Here is a 24,641-nt window from a genome sequence, read left to right as displayed (position 1 = left end):
GTTTATGTAACTTTATATTCTTTTTGACAGCATGATTCTGGAACAGAGTGCACACCAGGAGAATCTAAGAATTTGGGTCAAAAAGAAAATGGCAATTACATCATGTATGCAAGAGCAACATCTGGGGACAAACTTAACAACAATAAATTCTCACTCTGTAGTATTAGAAATATAAGCCAAGTTCTTGAGAAGAAGAGAAACAACTGTTTTGTTGGTATGTATATTTTCCTAACGTTTTGTTATGAACATTTTCAAACATTCAGACAACTTGAAAGAATTCTATAGTGATTACTGACATACCCACCACCTGCATTTTACTATTGCTAACACTTTGCTGTATTTCCTTTATCTCGTTATTTCTTAATCTTGCCATCTCTCAATTCATGTTTTATTGCAATTTAAAGTAAGTTGCAGCCATCAGTATACTTCACACCTAAACATTTTAGTCTGCAAATCATTAACTAGAGTTCAATATTGTTTATAGTTCTTTTTCTGTTTTCTGCATAAGTGAAATGCACAAATTTTAAGTGCATCATTTGATGAGTTTTGACAGATGCATTTACCTTTGTAAACTACCTATCAAGATACAGGACATTTCTGTCACCCCAGAACTTTCTTTTATCACCCTTCCCAATCAGGCTCTGTCCCAGCACACCCTCAGAGGCAACCACTATCTGATTTATTTCACTATACATTGGCTTTGTCTTCATATAAGTGAAAGTATACAGTTTATACCCTTCTGTGGAAGGCTGTTTAACTCAGTATACAGCTTTGAGATTCATCTTTAGTATTATACTCCTTTTTATTGCTGAGTACTATTACATTGTATGAATATGTCCTAGTTTGTACATCTACTCTCCTATCATGAATACCTTGGATTTGGGCTTATGTGAATAAAGTTACTATGAAATTATTTCTTATTTTAGTAAAATATATATAGCATAAAATGTGCCATTTTAAACTGATTTTAAATGTACAGTTCTGTGACATTAATTATAGGTACAATGTTGAATGTGAATGTAATCAATTAAATTCACTCTTCATTTGCAAACTTTTTCATCATCCCAATGGAAATTCTATAACCATTAAGCAGTAATGCTCTGTCTTCCCCTCAGCCCCTGGTAACCTCTAATCCACTTTCTGTCTTTATGAATTGGCCTATTCTGGGTATCTCATGTAAGTGGGGACATACAATATTTGTTCTTTCGTGCCTGGCTTATTTCACTTAGCATAATATTTTCAAGGTTTATCTGTGTTGTAGCATGTATCAGAGTTCCATTCCTTTTCATGGCTGAATAATACTCCATTGTATGTATAGACCAGATTTTGTTCTTCCAGTCATCTGTTATGTCTTTCTTGCAGCATTGAACATACTCTAAATATTTACTTTGTATTAGGGTTTTTTTGTGTGTGTGTCCTTGTCCTATTTCACAAGACCATAGGTTTCTTTAGGGGAAACACTGAGGCCTATTCATCTTTGTACATTAAGAGCACTTAAAGAGGGGTTAAACACGTGACAGCAAAGGAGAAAGAATTGAGGAAGATTTCCAGATAAGCATGGGATTTTGTTTTTAATTGAAATTTTATTGAGATAATTATAGATTCACATACAGTTCATAAGAAGTAATAGATTCCCTGTACCCTTCACTCAGTTCCCTCCAATGGTAATGCCTTGCAAGACTGTAGTACAATATCATGACCAGGATGTTGATATTGAGAAAATCCATAGATACTATTCCAATTTCCCTAGTTTTTTTGTTCTCATTTCTCTTTGTATGTATTTAGTTCTATACAATTTTATTACATACGTAGATTTATGTATCCACCATCACAATCAAGAATCAGAACAGGTCTGTCATTACAAGGATCCCTCATTGTTTTATAACCATGCTTACCTCCCTTCTGTTGTTCCTTCCTACCCCCTGCTACCCTGTTCTCCATATGTAAAATTTTGTCACTTCTAAAAAAGTTATATAAATAAAATCAGACAGCATACAACCTTTTGGAATTGCCTTTTTTCACTCAACATAATTCCCTGGGGATTCATCTAAATTATTGCCTTTATCAATAGTTCGTTCTTTTTTATTTCTGAGTAGTATTCCATGGTATGTATGTAGTGCAATTTGTTTAACCATCCATTTGAAAGACATCTGGGCTGTTTCCAGTGTTTGGCTATTATGAATAAATCAGCTGTAAACATTCATGTACAGGTTTTTTGTATAAACATATAAGTTTTTACTTTGAGATAAATGCTCCCAAATCCAGTTGATGGACCGTATAGCAATTGCTTGTTTTGCTTTGTACAAAACTGCCAAACTCTTTTCCAGGGTGGCCATACTATTTTATGTTCTCACCAGCACTGCACAAATGATCCAGTTTCTCTGCATCTTCACAACCATTTGGAGTTTTCACAGTTTTTTATTTTAGTTGTTCTGATGGGCGTGCTGTGATATCTCATGGTTTTAATTTGCATTTCTCTGGTGGCTAATGATGCTGAACATCTTTTCATGTACTTATTGGCCATTTATAAATCATCTTTGATGAAATGTCTGTCCATGTTTTTTGGTCATTTTAGTGATCATTAGTGGGACTTTTTTCTTTTCTTTGGAGTATTGAGAATTCTTTATATAGTCTAGATACTAGTCCTAGATACTGGTTTGCAAATATTTTCTCCCTGTCTGTAGCTTGTCTTTTCGCCCTTTTCACAGTTCTTTCTTGTAGCAAAAGTTTAACATTTTGATGAGGACCAGTTAATCAGTTTTTTATTGTATTGATTGGCATTATCTTTTTCTTTTAAAAGGGCAGATTGAAATTACATTGATGTTATCATTTTTGTTATTGTTATTGTCAGTGATTGTTTTTCTAATGCTTCTTAATGTACAGATACATTAAGATTCTTCATTTGTAAACTGGGTTTTCACAGTAAACCTTCTGAAATAAGTTGACTTTTAAAAATGTACATATTGCTTTGTAGGTATTAACAGGAAAGAAAATTTTTTCTTAAATTATAACAAAATGTGTACCTATTTTAATTTTTGCATTTAAACAGTATTTTTAGGCCAGACAGGGTGGCTCATGCCTGTAATCGCAGCACTTTGGGAGGCCAAGACAGGGAGATTGCTTGAGGCCAGGAGTTCGAAACCAGCCTGGCCAATGTAGGGAAACCCTGTCTCTACAAAAAATTAAAAAATCAGTGAGGCATGGTGGCGTGCGCCTGTAGTCCCAGCTACTTGGGAGGCTGAGGCACAAGAAATTGCTTGAACCCAGGAGTTGGAGGTTGCAGTGAGCCAAGATCGTGCCACTGCACTTTAACCTGGGCAACAGAGCGAGACTCTGTCTCAGACAAACAAACAAACAAACAGTACCTCACTGTTGTTTAAACTGTTAGCAAATAACTAACTTGAAGTACTAATTTTATATGAAATAAAATTAATATGTAGTAAATAATGTATCTAACATTTTCTGACTTCATTATTTGTTTTCTTATAAATTACGTGTCATGTGAATTATAAAATTATTACTAGACTTGTAAAAATCATTATTCACCTAGTATATATGTGCAGATGCATGCTTCTAGTTTTTTTTGTTTTTGTTTTTGCTTTTTTTTTGAGACAGAGTCTCGCTCTGTCACCAGGCTGGAGTGCGGTGGCATGATCTCGGCTCACTGCAACCTCTCCCTCCCAGGTTCAAGCGATTCTCCTGCCTCAGCCTCCCAAGTAGCTGGGGCTGCAGGAGTGCGCCACCACGCCTAGCTGGTTTTTTTGTATTTTTAGGAGAGACGGGGTTTTACCATGTTGGCCAGGGTGGTCTCGATCTCTTGACCTTGTTATCCACCTGCCTCGGCCTCCCAAAGTGCTGGCATTACAGGCGTGAGCCACCTCGCCTGGCCCTTTTTTTTTTTTTTTTTTTTTAAATTTCACTTTAAGTTCCGGGATACAAGTGCAGAATGTGTAGGCTCATTTCATAGGTGTACGTGTGCCATGGTGGTTTACTGCACCTATCAACCCATCATCTAGGTTTTAAGCCCCACATGCATTAGCTGTTTGTCCTAATGCGCTCCCTCCCCTCACCCTCTACCCCTGGACTGGCCCTGGTGTGTGTTGTTCCCCTCACTGTGTGCATGTGCTCTCATTGTTCAACTCCCACTTATGAGTGAGAACGTGTGGTGTTTGGTTTTCTGTTCCTGTGTTAGTTTTCTGGGTATGATGGCTTCTAGCTTCATCCATGTCCCTGCAAAGGACATGATCTCATTCCTTTTTATGGCTGTGTAGTATTCCATGGTGTATATGTATCACATTTTATTTATCCAGTCTATCATTGATGGGCACTTGGGTTGATTCCATGTGTTTGCTATTATAAATAGTGCATGCTTCTGGTTTTTGAGAACGAAAGAGATGGTTTAAAGTGAAACAGGGATGAAGCTTCAATGACCTCCAAGATTTTAAAAAACAGTCGATGTGGTTAAGAATGAACTTTCTGCTTTCACCTAGGCCAGTCTGGCTCTGGAGAGCAGGTGCCTCCACAGCAACATCCCTGGGGGCCCTGAAATCAGGGTTCAGCTAGGCTCCTATGTGCCCTGAGGGTCTGGGTTCCCCGTCCTGTTGCCAAGTGGCTTTGTCCCAGATCCTTTCTTCTGGGCTGATGTGAGTGCATATGTTTGTGCCAAGCTTCTGTTTTATATTGCACATATAAATAAAGGAAGATAATTTACCATAAAGAAATAATTATCTGAATATAAAGCCAGTCTTTCTAGAACATTTTTGATTTAGATAGGCCTCATGTGGGTTTCCTGTGTTGAGATGTATGGGTTCCTGTGTTGAGATGTATGTGTTCCCTTCTACTTATTCAATTCGCAACTTAAAGCCTGTACAATGACTGTTTTCCATGTCGATTTGGTGTAGTAGAAAGAAAAGAGCACCAGATCGTCGACCTAGAAAACCCTAGATATAGTCTATGTTTTGCCTGTACTGGGATATATGGTCCCTAGCAAGTTACAGACTCCTTGGAAGTTAGTTTTATTTCCTAGAACATTTAAGGCATTTGATTTTTATCATTCTCTGCAGTTGCTAAAGCTCTTTGATTTTATGATCTTACAAAGAGGAGCATTTCTATTCCAATTTTAAATTCCATTGACAAAAATCAAAGAACTTTAGAAGACTGCTGAAGAAATTTTCTAAAATTATTCACTATGCTTAGATGAGACTGTCTAATCTTAATCAACCAAGATCTGGCTCAATACCATTAAGGTCTGTGAGAATACAGAAGGTATAAATAATACATGTTTGTTCCCTTAAGGAGCTTGGTTTAGTTCAGCAGCAAAACTAATGTACATAAAAAAAATTACCCACTGATTGTATTACAGTCAGCTAAATAGAATGTGGGACATTTCATAGACAAAATCACCCAACTTCTTTAACAGATCAATGGTGTAAAAATAAATAAAAATGGAGAAATCTATTATACGTTAAAAGAACATAAGAGACCTGTCAAAAAGCAACCATGAGGGGAGGAGTTGGGGTTAGGGGAACCTTGGGTTTGAAACTTGATTCACAGCAACAAATTGTAAAGAGACATTTGAGGAAAATTGAACACGGCTTGGCTGTTAGATGTTATTAAGCATGCTATTAATTTTGTTAGATATGATCGTGGTTATTATGGTTAGGTTTAAATAAGAAAAAAACTTTATGTCGTAGTGATACATTCTGAAGTATTTACAGGGACAATAATATGTTAGGTGGGGTTGTTTTAAAATACTCCAGAAAAAAATTGTGGGAGTAAATGAGACAAGAACAGCATATTGTTGTTGATAGTTGTTAAAGATGAGTGATTGGTACATGGGAATTCATTGTACATATTCTTTTACTACTTTTAGGTGTGTTTGAAATTTTCTGTTGCAATAAAAGGCTTAATTTTTTTTTTCCTGGTTAGTGAAGCACTAACTTGGTTTGTATTTGTGTGATATAAATAGAACAGTCAATAAAGCTCAATGTAGCATGGCCTAAGTTGCAAGTTACAGCTTCTAGAAGGGACCCTCTGTCAAATCCTCTCACTGTACAGATTGAGAAACTGAAGACCCCAAAAGGCAAGTGACTTGCCCAAGATTGCATTGCTAGTTAGTAGCAGACCCCCCTTAGAATTAGGTCTCGTAATTTCCAGATTCCTAGTTTGTTCTACTTATTCATCAAAGTTTTCCTTTATCCCTTTGTTATGATGATCTAAAGAATTTGTGAATTTTAAATAAAATTAATGTGTGCACGCAATGCTTACTTTGTCTTGTTTATTTTCCTCAGAATCTGGCCAACCTATTTGTGGAAATGGAATGGTAGAACAAGGTGAAGAATGTGATTGTGGCTATAGTGACCAGTGTAAAGATGAATGCTGCTTCGATGCAAATCAACCAGAGGGAAGAAAATGCAAACTGAAACCTGGGAAACAGTGCAGGTACCTTGCTAATTTCAGTGATGTTAACATTCTTGTAAAGTTACCTCAATGCAGTTATGACAAATTTAAAACTGAGATTAAGAGATGCATATGGTTTTGAAACTTTGCTTTTATCTGTTGTTTGTTTTCTTTTTCTGAAGTAGTGTTGGTTACTGCTCTGTTATTGGCAGATTGAACTACTTTTTTTTTTTTTTTTTTTGAGACAGGGTCTCGCTCTGTTGCCCAGGCTGGAGTGCAGTGGCATGATCTCTGCTCACTGCAACTTCCACGTCCCGGGCTCAATTGATCCTCCCACCTCAGCCCCCTGAGTAGCTGGGACTATAGGCATGTGCTACCACACCCAGCTAATTTTTGTATTTTTTTTTTAGAGACAGAGTTACGCCATTTGCCCAGGCTTGTTTGGACTACTTTTAATAGTAATTTGTGTGGTAAATGTTAACAAAAGGACATACTCAAAGGACATACTAAAAAGAATCCTAAAAAATACATATTCTTTAGTTACTTATTGTGAAAATGTAACTATCTTCCGTATTTTTAAAATCTTAACTTTAAATATTTAGTTAATGTGGAATCCATTTACTTTTCTAACTTGGCGAGATATAACTATTTCACTTGTCAAATTTACTTTGGTAGCAGTGTAAGCAATTGTTTGCACAATACTTTTTTTTTTTTTTTGAGATGGAGTCTCAGAAAAACCTGTCGCTCAGGCTGGAGTGCAGTGGCATGATTTCAGCTCACTGCAACCTCTGCCTCCCAGGTTCAAGCAATTATCCTGCCTCAGCCTCCTGAATAGCTGGGACTACAGGTGTGTGCCTCCATGCCTGGCTAGTTTTTTGTATTTTTAGTAGAGTTGGGGTTTCACTATGTTGGCCAAGTTGGTCTTGGACTCCTGATCTCAAGTGATTTGCCCACCTTCGCCTCCCGAAGTGCTAGGATTACAGGCATGAGCCACTGCACCCGGCCAGTTCAATATGTTTTAAACGGCTGGTCTGTATATCCTAGTTTGATTTTAGTATGAAAATGGGAGAGAAAGTGATAAATTAACTAATGTGTGATGTAACTGAAAAAATACTGATAAATTGCCTAATATTAAATCCATTTTCCATTGTAGCCTTTTCCTAAAGGTAAACAGGGCAAGAATGTGGAATGTAGTATGCTTTGACTATTGAAAAAAAAGACGAACACTTTTCTTGACTGTTTGGCTTAGTAGCTTCCTATTCCTTTTTTTAAATTTTTTTTTTTTTGAGATGGAGTCTTGCTCTGTCGCCCAGGCTAGGGTGCAGTGGCGCGATCTCTGCTGACTACAAGCTCCGCCTCCCGGGTTCACGCCATTCTCTTGTCTCAGCCTCCCAAGTAGCTGGGACTACAGGCACCCGCCACCACGCCCGGCTAATTTTTTGTATTTTTAGTAGAGATGGGGTTTCACCTTGTTAGCCAAGGTGGTCTCGATCTCCTGACCTCGTGATCCTCCCGCCTTGGCCTCCCAAACTGCTGGGATTACAGGTGTGAGCCACTGCACCTGGCCCCTATTCCATTTTTAATTGATAATGGTTGTACATATTTATGAGGTATATGTGATATTTTGATACATGCATACAATATATAATGATCAAATCAAGGTAATAAGGATATTTATCTCCTCAGATATTTATCATTTCTTTGTCTTGGGAACATTTTAAATCTTCTATTTTGAAATTTACAATTAGTTATTGCTAATTGTAGTAACTTTACTGTGCTATCAAACACTAGAGCTCATTCCTTCTATGTGTTTGTACCCATTAACCAATCTCTCTTTATCCACCTCTCCACTACCCTTCTCATCCTCTTGTAACACCATTCTACTCTCTAACCTCTATGAGATCAACTTACTTTGCTCTCACATATGAGTAACAACATGTGTTGTTTGTCTTTCTATGTCTGGCTTATTTTATTTAACATGATGACTTCTATTTCCGTTCATGTTATTGCACATGACAGTATTTTGCTCTTCTTTGTGACCAAATATATACCACCTTTTCTTTATCCATTTGTCTCTTGGTGGACACTTAGACTAATTCTGTATCTTGGCTATTGTGCGTAGTGATACAGTAAACGGGGCTGTAGGTATCCCTTTTATATACTGACTTCCTTTTCTTTGGATGTATACCCAGCTGGATCATATAGTAGATCTATTTTTAGTTTTTAGAGAACTTCTATACCAGTTTACACAGTGGCTATACTAATTTATATTCCCACCAGCCGTAAACTAATGGTTCCTGATCTCTGCATCCTTGCCAGCATCTTTATTTATTTATTTTTTTGATCATTTTGATAATGGTCATTTTTACTGGGTATATCTCACTGTGGCTTTGATTTGTGTTTCCCTGATGATTAGTGATATTGAACATTTTTTCATATACTTGTTAGCAATTTATATGTCTTCTTTTGAAAAATGTTTATTTAGGTCATTTGTCTACTTTTTAATGAGATTATTTAGTTTTTTGCTGTTGAGTTGAGTTCCTTGTACATTCTATCAGTCCCTAGTCAGATGAATAATTTGAAAATGTTTTCTCCCATTCAGCAGATCGTCTCTTCACTCTGTTGATTGTTTCCTTTTCTGTGCAGAAGCTTTTTAGTGTGTGTAACCCTGTTTGCCTATTTTCGCTTTTGTTGTCTGCAGTATTGAGGTCTTACTCAAAAATCTTGGCTCAGATCAATGTCCTGATATCTTTTCCCAATGTTTTCTTTTAGTAGTTTCATAGTTTCAGGTCTTAAATTTCCATCACATTTTGATTTGGTTTATGTATGTGGTGAGACATAGGGGTCTAGTTTCATTTTTCTGCATATAGATATCCAGTTTTCCCATCACCACTTATTGAAGAGACTGTCCTTTCCCCACTGAATGTTCAAAAATCACCTTTGTCGAAAATCCATTGGCTGTAAATATATAGATTTATTTCTGAATTCTCTGTTCTGTTTCATTGGTTAATGTGTCTGTTTTTATGTCAGTATCATGCTGTTTTAGTTGCTATAGCTTTGTAGTATATTTTGAAATTAGGTGGTGTGATGCCTCCAGCTTTATTCTTTTGGCTATTGGCTTCTGTGGTTTCATATGACTTATAGGATTGTTTTCTCTTTATCTGTGAAGAATGTCATTGGTATTTGGATAGGCATTACATTGAATCTGTAGATTGCTTTTGGTAGTATGGCCATTTTCACAGTATTAATTCTTCCAGTCCATGAACATGAAATGTGTTTTTTTTTTTTTTTGACTTGTTCAGTTTCTTTCATCAGTGTTTTATAGTTTTCCTTCTAGAAATTTAATAAACTCACCTCCTTGCATTTATTAAACTTACTCTTTTTTTGCAGCTATTATAAATGAGATTGATTTCTTTTTCTGCTATTTTCTTGTGTATAGAAACACAACTGGTTTTTTAATGTTAATTTTGTATCCTGCAACTATTCTGAATTCATTTATCAATTCTAAGAGTTTTCAGTGGAGCTTTAAGGGTTGTCTATATATATAAGATTATGCTGTCTACAAACAGGAACAGTTTGGCTTCCTCCTTTCCAGTTTGGATGTCCTTTATTTTCTTCTCTTGCCTAATTGCTCTGGCTCAGACTTCCATTACTATATTGATAATAGTGGTGAGAGTGGACATTCTTTTCTTGTTCTAGTTCTTTTTTTCTTACTTATTTTACCTGGTGATCAGGAAATATTGTTGGAAAACTTTTTTTTTTATTACTGATTCAATCTTGTTACTTGTGATTGATCTGTCCAGGTTTTCTATTCTTATTTCAATCTTGGTAAGTTATATGTGTCCAGGGATTTATTAATTATCATTCGGTTTTCCCATTTATTGGCATGTAGTTTATTGTAATGGTCTCTAATGATTCTTTGTATTTTTGTGGTATCAGTTATAACGTCTCCTTTTTTGTTTCTGATTTTATTTGGATATTTTTTCCTTGTCTAGTTAATGGATTGATGATTTTATCTTTCCAAGAAACCAACTGTTCATTTTGTTGATATATTTTTATTTATTTATTTATTTATTTATTTATTTTTTGAGACGGAGTCTCGCTTTGTTCCCCAGGCTGGAGTGCAGTGGTGCAATCTCGGCTCACTGCAAGCTCCGCCTCCTGGATTCACGCCATTCTCCTGCCTCAGCCTCCCGAGTAGCTGGGACTACAGGTACCTGCCACCACGCCTGGCTAATTTTTTTGTGTTTTTAGTAGAGACGGGGTTTCACCGTGTTAGCCAGGATGGTCTCAATCTCTTGACCTTGTGATCTGTTCGCCTCGGCCTCCCAAAAGTGCTGGGATTATAGACATGAGCCACCGTGCCTGGCCTGATTCTTTGTATTTTTTTAGTCTCAATTTTGTTTACTTCTGCTCTGATCTTTATTATTTCTTTTCTTCTACTAATTTGGGGTTTGGTTTGTTCTTGCTTTTTCCTGATTCGTTGAGGTGCATTGTTAGGTTGTTTATCTTTCTACTTTTTCTATGTAGACATTTATTGCTATAAACTTCCGTCTTAATATTGCTTTAGCTGTATCCCATAGTATTTGGTATGTTGTGTTTTTCTATTTTCAGTTGTTTCAGAGAGCTTTTAAACTTCATTTTTAATTTCTTCATTGACTGATTGGTTGTTCAGAAGCAAGTTGGTTAATTTTTATGTGTTTGTACAGTTTCTAAAGTTCCCCTTGTGATTGATCTCTAGTTTCATTCTGTTGTGTTCAGAAGAGATACTTGATATGATCTCTGTTTTTAAACATCTGTTGATAATTGTTTTATAGCCTAATATGTGGTCTATCCTGGAGAATGTTTCATGTGCTAATGAAAAGAATGTGTATTCTGCCACAGCTGTTGAATGAAATGTTCTGTAAATGTCTGTTAGATCTATTTGGTCTAAAGTATAGTTCTAATCCAGTGTTTCTTGATTTTCTGTCTAGATCATCTGTCCAGTGCTGAGAATGGGCTGTTGAAGTCTCCAACCGTTACTTTATTGGAGTTGATCTCTCTCTTTAGATCTAATAGTATTTGCTTTATGTATCTGGGTGCTCTGGTGTTCGGTGCATATAGATTTCGAATTGTTATATCCCTTTGCTGAGTGGAACATTTTATCACTATATAGTGACCTTTTTTGTCTCTTTTCACAGTTTTTTTTTGGAGACAGGGTCTTGCTCTGTCACCCAGGCTTGAATGCAGTGGCATGATCTCGGCTCACTGCAACCTACGCCTCCCGGGTTCAGGCGATTCTCCTGCCTCAGCCTCCCGAGTAGCTGGGACTACAGGCATGTACCACCATGCCCAACTAATTTTTGTATTTTTAATAGAGACGGGGTTTCGCCATGTTGGTCAGGCTGGTCTTGAACTCCTGACCTCAGGTGATCTGCCCGCCTCGGCCTCCCAAAGTGCTGGCATTACAGGCATGAGCCACTGTGTCTGGCCCTCTTTTCACAGTTTTTGACTTAAAATCTGTTTTATCTGATACAGGTATAGCTACTCTTGCTTACTTTGTTTCTGGTTGAGTGAAATATCTTCTTCTGTTCCTTTACTTTTAGTCTATGTCTTTAGAGGTAAAATGATTTTCTTGTAAGCAGCATATAGGTGGATGTGTCATGTGTTTGGGAGGCCAAGCCGGGAGTTTTGCTTGAGCAGGAGTTCAAGACCAACCTAGGCAACATAGTGAGATCCCATTTCTACAAATAAATGAATACATAAGTAATTTAAAAGCTACAGAGGGAGAAGAGATTAAAATAGGCCCATTCAGCCAGGTTGTGTCTTTTAAGTAGGGGGATTTAATTGGTGTATATTCATGATTGATATCAATAGGTGAGGACTTCCTCTTATCATTTTCATAATTATTTTCTGGTTTTTTTTTTTTTTTTTTTTTTTGAGATGGGCTCTTGCTCTGTGGCCCAGGCTCGAGTGCAGTGGTGCAGTCTTGGCTCACCACAAGCTCCGCCTCCTGGGTTCACGCCATTCTCCTGCCTCAGCCTCCCTAGTAGCTGGGACTACAGGCGCCTGCCACCACACCCGGCTAATTTTTTGTGTTTTTAGTAGAGATGGGGTTTCACTGTGTTAGCCAGGATGGTTTCGATCTCCTGACCTTGTGATCTGCCTGCCTTGGCCTCCCAAAGTGCTGGGATTACAGGCGTGAGCCACTGCACCCGGCTGTTTTTGTTTTGTTTTGTTTTGTTTTTGCATATTCTTCTTACTTTTTTTCTCTCATTCAGCATCGTGGTTTGGTAGTTTTCTGTAGTGGTAACATTTGACTCTTCTTTTTCTCTTTTGTATATCACAGTGGCCTGTATTGTACAGCTTTGTGGTAATGGCGGTGTTGGTGGTGTAGGTTGTTAGCATTATAATTCTGTGTGTTTTCACAATGGTGATTATTGGTTTTTTTTGCTTCCAGGTGCAGGAATCCCTTGAGTATTTCTTGTAGGGTCAGTCTAGTGGTGATGAATTTCCTATTTTTGCTTGTGTGGGAAAGACTTTATTTGTCCCTCATTTCTGAAGGTTAGTTTTGCTGGGTATAGACTCTTGGCTGCTAATTTGTAAACTATCCTTCAGAAATGAGGGACAAATAAAGTCTTATAGATTCTTGGCTGCCAATTTGTTTTTTCTTTCAGTACTTTGAACATATTATCCCATTCTCTCCATGCCTGTGAAATTTCTGCTGAGAAATCTGCTGCTAGTGTAATAGATGCTCCCTTATATGTGACTTGATACTTTTCTCTTGCTGTTTTTTTAGAATTCTCTATGTCCTTGACTTTTGACAATTTGACTATAAATCCTCAAGGAAGACCTCCATTTTCAGCTATTATTTTAATAAATAGGTTTTCTTTTTTTTTCCTTTCTTTTTATTTTGAGACAGAGTCTTACTTCATCACTCAGGCTGGAGTGCAGTGGTACAGTTTCAGCTCACTGCAACCTCTGCCTTCCAAGTTCAAGCGATTCTTGTGCCTCAACCTCCTGAGTAGCTGGTATTACAGGTGCGTGCCACCATGCCCAGCTAGTTTTTTTCGTATTTTTAGTAGAGACGGGGTTTCAAGCTCCTGACAAGTGATCCACCTGCTTTGGCCTCCCAAAGTGTTGGGATTACAGGTGTGAGCCAGTGCACCCAGCCAAAACATAGGTTTTCTGTGCCTTTTTAAATCTCTTCTCCTTCTGTAGCTTTTAAGTGATTGATTGATTGGTTGCAGAGATGGGCTCTCACTACATTGCCTAGGTTGATCTTGAACTCCTGGGCTCAAGTGATCCTCCCACCTCAGCCTCCCAAAGTTCTGGCATTACAGGCATGACTTACTGCACCCAACCTTCTGCAGCTCTTATAATATGAAAATTTATTCACTTTGTGGTGTCCCATAAGTCTTACAGACTTTCTTCCCTTTTTTTCCTTCCTCTAAATGAGTAATTTCAAACATTCTGTCTTGAAGTTCAGAGATTTTCTTTTGCTTGATCAAGTCTGCTGTTGAAGCTGTCTATTATATATTTTTATTTTATTCACTGAATTCTTAAGCCACAGGATTTTTGTTTCTCTTTAATGATATTTATTACTTTTTTGAATTTCTCATTCATATGAATTGTTTTCCTAGTTTCATTGAATTTTTTATGTATATTTTCTTGTGTCTTTTCCCTGAAATCATTATTTTGAATTCCTTTTTAGGCAATTTATTGATTTCCTTTTCTTTGGGACCTGTTGCTAGAGAGTTAATTATGTTCCTTTGGTGGTGTCATATATATTTGTTTTTTCATGTTTCTTGAGTCCCTGTGTTCATGTCTGTGTGCCTGTCTGGTGGAACAGTCATCTCATCTAAATTTTCTAGAGTGACTTTCATGGAGATATACTCTCACCTGTAGCTAGGTCTTAGTGTGCTGGCCGGGAAGCGTGTGGTGCTTCTTTTTCCAGGTAGGTGCAGTGGTATAGTCTCCATGCAGCTTCTTCAGCTGTATTCAACATCATCAATAACTGTAGGCACCTCAGTGGTCTGTGCTGTAGAAGTTTGTGGTAATGGATGCTGGTGGTGTAGGTTGTTAATGTCCTCAGTGGCAACGCCTTTTGGGGCCCTCCTATTCTCATTTTTCCCATAATGGTGAGACTTAGCCAAGGGGATCCCTCTTGGTGTCAGGTCTGACATGGCCTACAAGCACCTGCTGCGGTGCTGGCTTCCAGTTGCGGATGCGTAAAGTAACTATGGGGCTGGAGTTCTAGGCTCAGGATGTCACAAACCTATTACGGTACTTGTGTCTTGCAGTGCGTGTTTACTGTCTGGCAAGATTGAATGTAGGTTGCCTATAGCACCAGGATCTGTGACTCTGGGTTACTCCCTAGCACCTTGGGCCCAGCGGGCCAGTCCGTAGCTGGGATTATACACTTTGTGGGCAGGGTATAGCCCTGGCTTGAGTCCAGGGAAGAGGTGCTCTGGAGATTTGAGCCCAGAGCACACTGCATGGCAGTAATTTCGGAGCCTGAGCCAATAGGACTCAGTGACGAGTTGGGTCACCGGGGGTGGAGGTGGTGGTGAGTCTAGACCCTGGGATGGTGGGGCTTGGTGGTATCCCAAAGTCTGTGAGACCAGGTGCAGCAACAGCAAGTACCTCAGAATGTTCAAGCACAGCTGTCATTTGGGCCCTAGGGGGCAGGGAACAGCACAGTGGTGACTACTGTGGGGAGAAGGGTGTCTCAGCAGCTCAGACTCTAGGGGGCTAGTCTAGCTCCAGGGAGGCAGGGTGCTAGAGTTGTTTGGCCTGTAGGCATAGTATCCCAGTTCAGCCATTGATATTTCCCTGGGATGTGAGTTACTGTGTTGGCTTAGCCCTGGAATGCACAGCTCCTCAACTTGGCCAAGGCATTATTACCTGAAGGAGCAATGTGCTGCTTTATCTCATACCCTGCAGGGTGTGACTTTTCCGTGTAGGCCCAGGCACTGTTTCTTTGGGACACACGGCTCCACCAGTGCACTGTTTACTCAGGAGGGCGGTGTGCAGTTTCAGTTTTTTGAAGTTGTATACCAGTAACATACTTATCATTTAAGTGATGAGACTTATGATTTAAAAATTGGTACTATGTCTAATAATGTGGATCTAATCTAATATCTAATAGTATATAGGAAATAACTAGTGATTTACTTTGTTTAATCACTTAATGTTTCCTCTAGTCCAAGTCAAGGTCCTTGTTGTACAGCACAGTGTGCATTCAAGTCAAAGTCTGAGAAGTGTCGGGATGATTCAGACTGTGCAAGGGAAGGAATATGTAATGGCTTCACAGCTCTCTGCCCAGCATCTGACCCTAAACCAAACTTCACAGACTGTAATAGGCATACACAAGTGTGCATTAATGGGGTAAGCATTTAACTGTATGTTTTAAAATTTAATTTTAGAAAACTTGTTTTTCGGAAGAATTATTGATGCTTAAAGCTACATAGTTAAAGTAATTAATCTTGGTCTCTGTTTAAGTAATATTCCCTCACAAAACCATGAATATATTATGTGGCATTCAATGAGCTACTGATTTGTCTTTCATCTTTCCATGTACATGTGGTTGATATTCTCTAGAGAAACATAGTTGTACAACTCGGCATGTGACTTGTCTATAATATTTAAGTTTTATAAAATAATATTTCAGTAGCCTAAATAAAAGAACTCTTTGGTCATCTTCTCTGAATATCAAACCTTCAAAGCTTTTGTGGCTGAATATCACTTTGCTCTACAGGAAAAAAATTTAATTTTTCTTTCTTTATAGAAGAGCCGTAATAACCAACATAAAATCGATCCTCATCTAATCTCTTGCTCTGCTCTTATTTCATTTTTTTAAGTTGCCATTGCTTTAAAAGATTTACTATCTTTCTTGGATTTACTGTTTTTCAAATTTTTTCAAATGTATTTATGTAATTCAGTTCTGATACTCATCTCTGTTTGTTTTTCACTTTTATTTCCATTTAAATATTTTGACATTGGAAGCTCATACTTGCCTGTCTGTTACTATAAAAAATAGGTTTGACTGTATAGGGATTAAATAATTTGTCTTTTATTTTTCTTCTAGCAATGTGCAGGTTCTATCTGTGAGAAATATGGCTTAGAGGAATGTACGTGTGCCAGTTCTGATGGCAAAGATGATAAAGAATTATGCCATGTATGCTGTATGAAGAAAAGTAAGGCTTTTAAAAACACAAGAGTATAAAATCTGCCTCAAACTATTATTTTCTCCTAAATTTTAAGTGTAAAACTTTGACCTATAGTTTGGCCAGATAATTTCCAGCTAAATCTGTCCTCTTGAGGAGATTATAAATGTAACGTAGCATTGTGTCTCTATTATTATGGTCTCTACAATGTTTTAAAAATGATAAACTAGACAAAACGTTGCCAGCTTTACAGCAGTAATTTACATAAACACTGTTAGACTTTAAGTCATCGTGGACACTGAGTCAAGACTTGCTGGTTGCTTGTTTACATTGTAACATTTAATATGAATTACTGATGGCGTTACCCAGCCTAACTAGAGAAGGTCTGTATAACATGTTATGGTAATGATTTCAGTTTTTTTTCCCTCTTTATATTTGCACAACTGGAAATCTGATCTTCAACTTATATTTGAATCTGACCTTCAGCTTATATTTGGCATTTCTTTTCCAGTGGACCCATCAACTTGTGCCAGTACAGGGTCTGTGCAGTGGAGTAGGCACTTCAGTGGTCGAACCATCACCCTGCAACCTGGATCCCCTTGCAACGATTTTAGAGGTTACTGTGATGTTTTCATGCGGTGCAGATTAGTAGATGCTGATGGTCCTCTAGCTAGGCTTAAAAAAGCAATTTTTAGTCCAGAGCTCTATGAAAACATTGCTGAATGGATTGTGGTAAGTATGTTTTTTATTTACAAAGAAAACTTAAAGTGGTTTGATCTTAATTTTACTTGGCCAGAAGTCATCAAAGTTACGAGAAAACAACTTAACTATTTATATTAGAATTACTTTATGTGAAGATTTTTAAAGTTCTAATATTTCTGGTCATTATTTCCTTCTGAAGTGATCAGAATCATGTGTATCATTCATAGATTGCTTAGTAGGTGATGGGAGTCATTCTGTTTTACCGTGCTCCTTAGTTCATCTCCTGGATGGGTTACTTCTTTTGGTGCATATTATTAGGGCATTTTCATGGGACTTAAAAAAATTTTTTTTTTTTTTTTCAAGACAACTTATTTGCCCAAATCATGGACTAATTGGTGATTTTTCCTGATCTTTCAGTATAATCTCTGGGTCTTTATCTTGTTTGTAATAGGAAATGCTGAACAGAATAAGATCAGATACACAGCCTTTTGTAGATCTACTAATGATTATGGACGTTCATCCAGTAGTAATCCACTGAACGCTTATTTTTAAGCCCACGTATCTCCAAGTTGTACAAACACGGAATTACCTGATATTTTCTTAAAAGATTGTCAAGAATGACTATCTCAACTTGTGTTCATGCTTTAAAAGTGATTACATTAAAATATCTATAGGAAGCTTGCAAATGATATATTTGAGAATGTGCTATAATTGAACTGAATGTAGTTTGCTTTGGAAATTGACTTATAACTCACATTCCCCTTTCTCAAATTAGTGTGTGTGTGTGTGTGTGTGTATGTATGTATGTGTGTGTTCAGAACTATGGATGCCTTAAAGCACAAAAGATGTTGTTTGTGTGGGATGTCAGCCTTTTTTGTACTCTTCTAATAACATTCTAGAGTAAAAATTTTATAGTTAACTCCAGCATTTAAAATGATGTTTACCGTTCCTAGGACACATTAGGATATGTGGTTTTTAGATATGTAATGATCATGGAGTAGAAGGATTGTTGAAATTGGATTTAGGAGATCTACCTAGGTTTCAAACCAAATACTTGAGCAGTTGACTTAACTTAGGTTTCCTTAAAACATGTTACTCTTTTTTTAAATTCCTGTGCTTGTTGCATGGTAAGTTCTAGTAAATACCTGTCAAACTGAAGTTGTCTTCTGGTACCATGGTGTAGTGGAAAGAGCACATGTTTGAGAATCACGTAAGGATTCAAATAATCTTTCTGGTGTTTGTCAATTCTGTGACTTCAAGCAGCTTACCTTTCTTGGCCCTTCTTTATTTTCAACTCAGCTATTTTTTTTTCTGATTCTCTCTAATAAGAAAAGTTGAAATTTGGTATACTTGTCTGCTGTAGAGGACAGTGTATACAGAAAAGGAAAGGAGATCTGAGAATTACATTCTACTGAGTATATATTGTGCTAGATATTTTTAGATTTTTGGGGTACTAAATCATATCTAAACATAGATAAGATTTTACTTTTCTCTGTTATCTCTAATTTTCACTCATTACATTATTTAGAATTTCAAAAGCCCATTTATTTTCACTTTAAAAATATTTAATAGACATGATCTATTTTTAAGACGTTTTCTCCCCATATTTTAGATGTGAGGATTAATGAAATGTTTCACAATGAATTGGCAACATGAAGTCCTTTCTTGTGCTCTGGAACTAATTAATCAGACACTTTCAAGTTTATAGACGTTGACTTTAAGTGTGTGTGGTATAGAACATGCCTTTATTTTATATCATTGTTGACAGTCATATGCCAGTCTTTCGAATAGCATGCTCATAATGTGTGAAGAGTACCGCTAGGCTGTTGGTGCATTTGTGGGCATTAACCACATCAAGCAGTAAGATAATAAACATCTGGTCTTTACAAGGTACTTGTCTCATTTGCTTATGTGCATAGTTTACTTGCATACCGGGATTTATCATGTTAGGGAAGTGCCCTTCCAGTTAGTAATACAGATTATCAGGATGCTCTTGTGTAAGAAGCTGTGAAAGAAGTGAGGGGTTAGTTTCACTACTTTCCTTTCCAGTGGTGCCTGGTGGCCTTTTGTCTTCTTTCTGTGTTACACTATGGCAGCTTTTCTCCTCATGCAGGATAGAGTAAGAAGAACCTTAACAATTTAGAACTTCAGGGCATGGGTTGTTGACTGCTGCTACTGGTACCGTGGAAGTGATACTTTCTTTTCTGTGTTGACAACTATGTTTTGATTTTTCCAAATACATTTACTGTATTTGCTGAGTGCCTACTATGTGTCTGGACAGGATAAAATGATAAACATCCTTTGGATTTATCAAAGAGTCATCTAGTTCTTGAAACGTTTAAGAGCATTCATCAGTAAATCTGTTGAGACCTTATTTCAGCATCTCCTTTTCTTTAATTAGGGATTGAGGGCATTGTTAATTCATTTCCAGTTTCTTCTATAGTTGATGTGTTCTGATTTTCTGTATCTTTCATGTTAGGTTTGACATTGTAGAAAACCACCTCTTACCTTGACTTTTATTTTTCAGATTTATTGTTGTGTTTCCCCTCCTTTTAAAAATCATTGCCTGATGATTTTGTGGCTTTTTTCTTTTTAACTTGTTCAGATTTATCAGGAGTTTGTATTTTTGTATTGCTAATTTATCAAGAGTCTAACACATTCTCATTTTAAAGTTAGTTTCTGCTGTCATATTTTGCTATAATTTTATGCATCTAAGTATTAAGTATCTGGTATTCTTTATGAATGAAAGATTTAGAGCACTGTTTCCCAAATGCTTAACAGAACACTAGTTCCATTAGATGTTCTGGGCCTTCAATGGTCAAATGAATCTGGAAAACTACTCCATACTATAGACCTTTCTTGGAGATTTGTGAGAAGACCTGCAATAAATAAATCGTTTAAACTTCATTTTCCAAACTTACCTAACCCCTGAAACTTTTATCATGAAAAGACTAAGTCCTAAATATCCTTAGATGTCATTTGGAAAAATATTGATTAATAGCAGTAGTTCTCAATCCTGATTGTATACCAGAATCACCCTAGGGTTTGGACTAATTAAATCAGAATCTCTTGGGTTTAAGTATCTGGGTCTTTTAAAACTCTCCAGTTAATTCTGATGAGGAGCCAGGGTTAAGAACCACTCATCTAGAACAGGGGTTGGCAAACTATGGCCCATGGGCCAAATCCAGCCCGTGCCTATTTCTGTATGGCTCAGAAGCTAAGAACGGTTTTTACATTTTTAAATGATTGAAAAAAATTTAAAAATTATCAAAACATTCTTTTAAAAATCATATGAAATTCAAATTTCAGTATTGATAAATAACATTTTATAGGAACATGGCCACACCCATTTGTTTACACATTGTCTTTGGCTGCTTTTGCACTTTGAGTAGCTGCAACAGTGACTGTATGGCCTCACAAAACCTAAAATGTTTACTTGGGCTTTTATGGGAAATATTTGCCAACTCCGGATCGAGAGCGGTGATCTCAAAGTGTAGGCCTGAGAAGCAGCATCAGCATCACCTGGGAACTTCATAGAAATGCAAATACTTACGTTCCATTCCAGACCCACTGAGTCAGTAGGTGATGGTGCGTGCTAATAGTTTGTCTGCCATTTTTTTCAGTCTCTGTGATATGTGACTCCTTTTTAAAAAGACTTGTAACAGAAATTTTCCATTTTATCATCTTGATATGTTGAAAATAGAAGGTGGTTTCATTGCTTTGTGGAACAGACCACATAGCATAGCACTTAATGAAACTTTAACAACAAAGATATAATGATATTGTAGGGTTTTCAGCATATAGTGAGGACACAGTATACATTTGCTAGATGAGTGAAGCAGATTTCTCAAATGTAATAATTTATATGGAAAAGAGTAAAACTTGTGCATATTAACTTTGAAACTGGAATGTTTTCAGGTTCCTGTTAGTGGTATTTTATCTTACTTGCCCAGGTTGAGCTTAAAGTAACCAAAAGTTTAGTAGCAAGTTGCTTTCTGCTTGGCAGATCGCTGTTGCTGCTGCTGCTAGTGGTGGTGGTGGGAGTTTGAAGGATAGGAGGAGTATATATTCAAAGCCCAGACTATAGTATTATGTCTTCTGAAAAATTGAAAGGAAACTTTCTGCCCCTATAGGGATGACATAATCAGTATCATGGCAAGGAGCTCTGGGCCCCACATGGTCTTGTGACCCATGGGAAGTCCAGAATGCATTTGCTGAGAGTGAGCATTGTTGAACACTGCAGTATTCATTGAAAGGATCATATGGTTGACTTTCTGGAGGTCTTTAAGAACAGTAGATTATCTTATGTCTGAAGAGACTTGAGTGCATGTCTTCCCTGTCCTCGCTCATGCACTTTTTTTTAGATGATACTTGCTTTGTCATTTTGTTACCATATAGGTTCTTTTTGTTTATATTTAGATTATCAAATTAAATACTGTTGTAATTAATACATAATAAGTTAGACTATTTAATTTTGACTTTTTACTTTATTATTGGCTATGTTTAAGTGCCTGTATTGAACATCATCTCTCTTTTTCTTATGTAGAATTATTTTCTGAGTTGAGAAACTTCTTGAGTTTTTGAAAAATGGTTGGATGTCTTCTCTTTGTCCCTAAAGTTTTGCTTAACACCCTTGTCTCTGGGATATAAGACCCTGGCACTCAGTTTACGCTCAGTAAATGTTCATTGAATGAATGACAGCTCCCCTTTCTTTCAGACTAACAGGTGGGCAATTTGTGATCTTTTCTTTTGAGAGAAATGCATATTTTACATTTACTACCCTAGTTAGTATTCTTTTCCCTGATTTTATAGTATATTTAAAGGGGATAGCATGTAATTTAGCATTTAACTCATTCTTTTTTAAAAAGAAAAACTATAAAGGTGGCCGTACTTACTAATATTTTCAGATGCACTATTTATTTTGTTTAGTTTTTCTTACTGTCTTCTGTCTATTGCCATGTTCCATTTCCCCACACGCTAAATTCACAAAAGCTACTATCATTGGCACTAAAACATCTCAAGCATTGGGCTTGTGAGATACATAGTTACCTGAAAAAATTTAGAGGAAAGCCAGGAACACTGTGCTAGAAGGAACTGGAAGTTCTGAAGGGCTTGAGTGCCATATTTTATTATATATCTGTTGATCTAAACTGCGACTAGGTTCTTTTTACCTTTGTTTTCTACAGTTTTAACCACTACTAAATCTGGGCTTTCTGTCTCCAATCTGCCTCTCTTACTGCCATAGCGTGTACTTGTATGGCTCTTTATTTAAATCTATAGGCCAGGTACAGTAGCTTATACCTTTAATCTTAGCACTTTGGGAGGTTGAGGAGGGAAAATTGCTGGAGACTAGCAGTTGAAGACCAACCTGGACAATCTAGCAAGACCTGTGTGTGCAAATAAATAAATAAATGAATTCGCACGGTGTGGCGGCATGTACCTTGTAGTCCCAGCTACTCAGGAGGATCACCACAGCCCAGGAGGGCAAGGCTGCAGTGAGCCGTGACTGCACCACTGCATTCCAGCTTGGGCAACAGAGCAAGATCCTGTCTCTTAGAAAAAAAAGAGTGTGTAGGTACTAAAAAGACTATCATTAAATATATCCAAACCAGTTTTACTGTCCTATCTCTGTTGTAACGGCCTTGTCACATTATTTGTATGTGTTAGGCAATCTGGAAGTAATAAATGAGCTGTTAGTTATGTTTCAAGGTCAATATTTAAATAATGACTTACTTGTAATAACTAGTTCCACAGGTATTTTGTTTGTTGGGTAGGTACTGAGGTAATAGGATATAAGTCCAGGGAGCTCACAGGTCAGTTTGGGATAGAGAAGACAGGCCAGAGAAACATATCTTCAGTCTGTATGCTGTTTTCACAGAACTGGGAGAACCTATTAGGAAAAGCCTTTAAGGAGATAACGCCAGAGCTAAGTTCTTTGTTTATTTTTATTTTTGAAATGGAGTCTCACTCAGCCACCTAGGCTGGAGTGCAGTGGCATAATCTCGCCTCACTGCAACCACCGTCTCCCAGGTTCAAGCGGTTCTCCTGTCTCAGCCTCCTGAGTAGCTGGGATTACAGGCACCTGCCATCATGCTTGGCTAATTTTTGTATTTTAGCACAGATGGGGTTTCACCATGTTGGCCAGGCTGGTCTTGAACACCTGACCTGAGGTGATCCACCCACCCCGGCTTCCCACAGTGCTAGGATTACAGACATGAGCCACCGTGCCCGGCCAAGCTAAGTTCTTAAGAATTAGTAGAAGTAGAGAGTACAGAAATATTTTATGGGGACAGAGCATGTGAAAAAGTCACAGAAAAAGTATGAATTTTGCAAAACATTTTTTTCTACTTTTTTTCTTTTGAAAAGTTTGATTATTCTTTTTTTAGTTGACAAAGTAATACATTCAAAAGTAGGCCTTTTTTTTTTTTTTTTACCCTGGACCCCCAATCTTTCTAGGATGGATTTCTTGTGTATTCTTCGAAACTGTCTATACCAGTGTAAGGATATATACTTTTTAAAAAGGTGTAATCATATACACTTTGCTGTACTTTATCGTGTGCTCAAGTTTTTGCTTTTGCTTTTTTTCCTCTCTCCTACATAATGGTCTATCTTGGAAATCTTTGGTGGGAAGCATTCGAAGAAGGGTTTGACATGAAGGAGTAACATGGTCAGTTCCATATTTTAGGTAGCCATAACACTGATGGCCATATTTTCATAAAAATGAAAGTAAAGATGAAGGAAGGAAATATATTCAAGATGATAATGACTTTAGGAATAGAAGTGTATCTCCTGTACCCAACTTGCCCATCGACGTGAGAAAGCTAGTAGGAAAACTCTTAAGCCTTTGTACTCACATTAGAGGTGTTACCACTTCCCCAGCAGGTGTTTGGAAATGTACGGTTGTTGTCAGAGTAACTGAAGGGGCTCTACTGGCATTTGGTGGTTGGGGGCCAGGGATGCTAAACTTTCTGCATTACTCAAAATGGTCCTGTACTGCTTTGACAGACTGAGGGTGGCCTTCTACCCTGTCTTGCGATAAGTAGCTGGTCTGTTATTTGAGGATGAATAAAAACAGAAAACAATAGGAGTCTATGGAATACCTATATAATAAAGGAATGGGAACATCATCCTAAAGACTAACAAGGGGAGCAGAGCTCTGAACACGATTTTTATAGAAAACAAAATAAAACTTAAAAAAAAATCTGGCAGTCTCAAGAAGTGGCTTTTAGAAAGTAGATTGTAAAGTTTTAATTTCCAAGCCAGATTCAGCCCTGTCAGCATGTTTTGTGTATTCTACACATTGTTTTAAGAAATTTCTCACAAGTTTGCCAGCATTTAAAAATAGATTTTAAATAAAAATTCCGATATATTGCTTCTCTTGAAAAATCAGAT

The 24,641-nt window shown here is 37.3% G+C and overlaps 1 protein-coding gene across 1 annotated transcript in view; it reads left to right on the top strand.

Moving 5' to 3' along the window:
* Positions 1-24,641, top strand: part of ADAM10 (ADAM metallopeptidase domain 10) — a 153,984-nt gene that overhangs the window by 121,844 nt on the left and 7,499 nt on the right. The window contains exons 10-14 of the mRNA XM_003827893.5: positions 31-214; positions 6,291-6,441; positions 15,585-15,768; positions 16,469-16,577; positions 17,059-17,279. Coding sequence (XP_003827941.1) covers positions 31-214; positions 6,291-6,441; positions 15,585-15,768; positions 16,469-16,577; positions 17,059-17,279 — 849 coding nt within the window. The remainder of the gene's footprint in view (positions 1-30; positions 215-6,290; positions 6,442-15,584; positions 15,769-16,468; positions 16,578-17,058; positions 17,280-24,641) is intronic.

Source organism: Pan paniscus, chromosome 16 (assembly GCF_029289425.2).
Source record: "Pan paniscus chromosome 16, NHGRI_mPanPan1-v2.0_pri, whole genome shotgun sequence".
NCBI classification, from domain to species: Eukaryota; Metazoa; Chordata; class Mammalia; order Primates; family Hominidae; genus Pan; species Pan paniscus.
The sequence above is the reverse complement of the archived record's forward strand: the minus strand, read 5'-3'. Positions and strand labels throughout refer to the sequence as shown.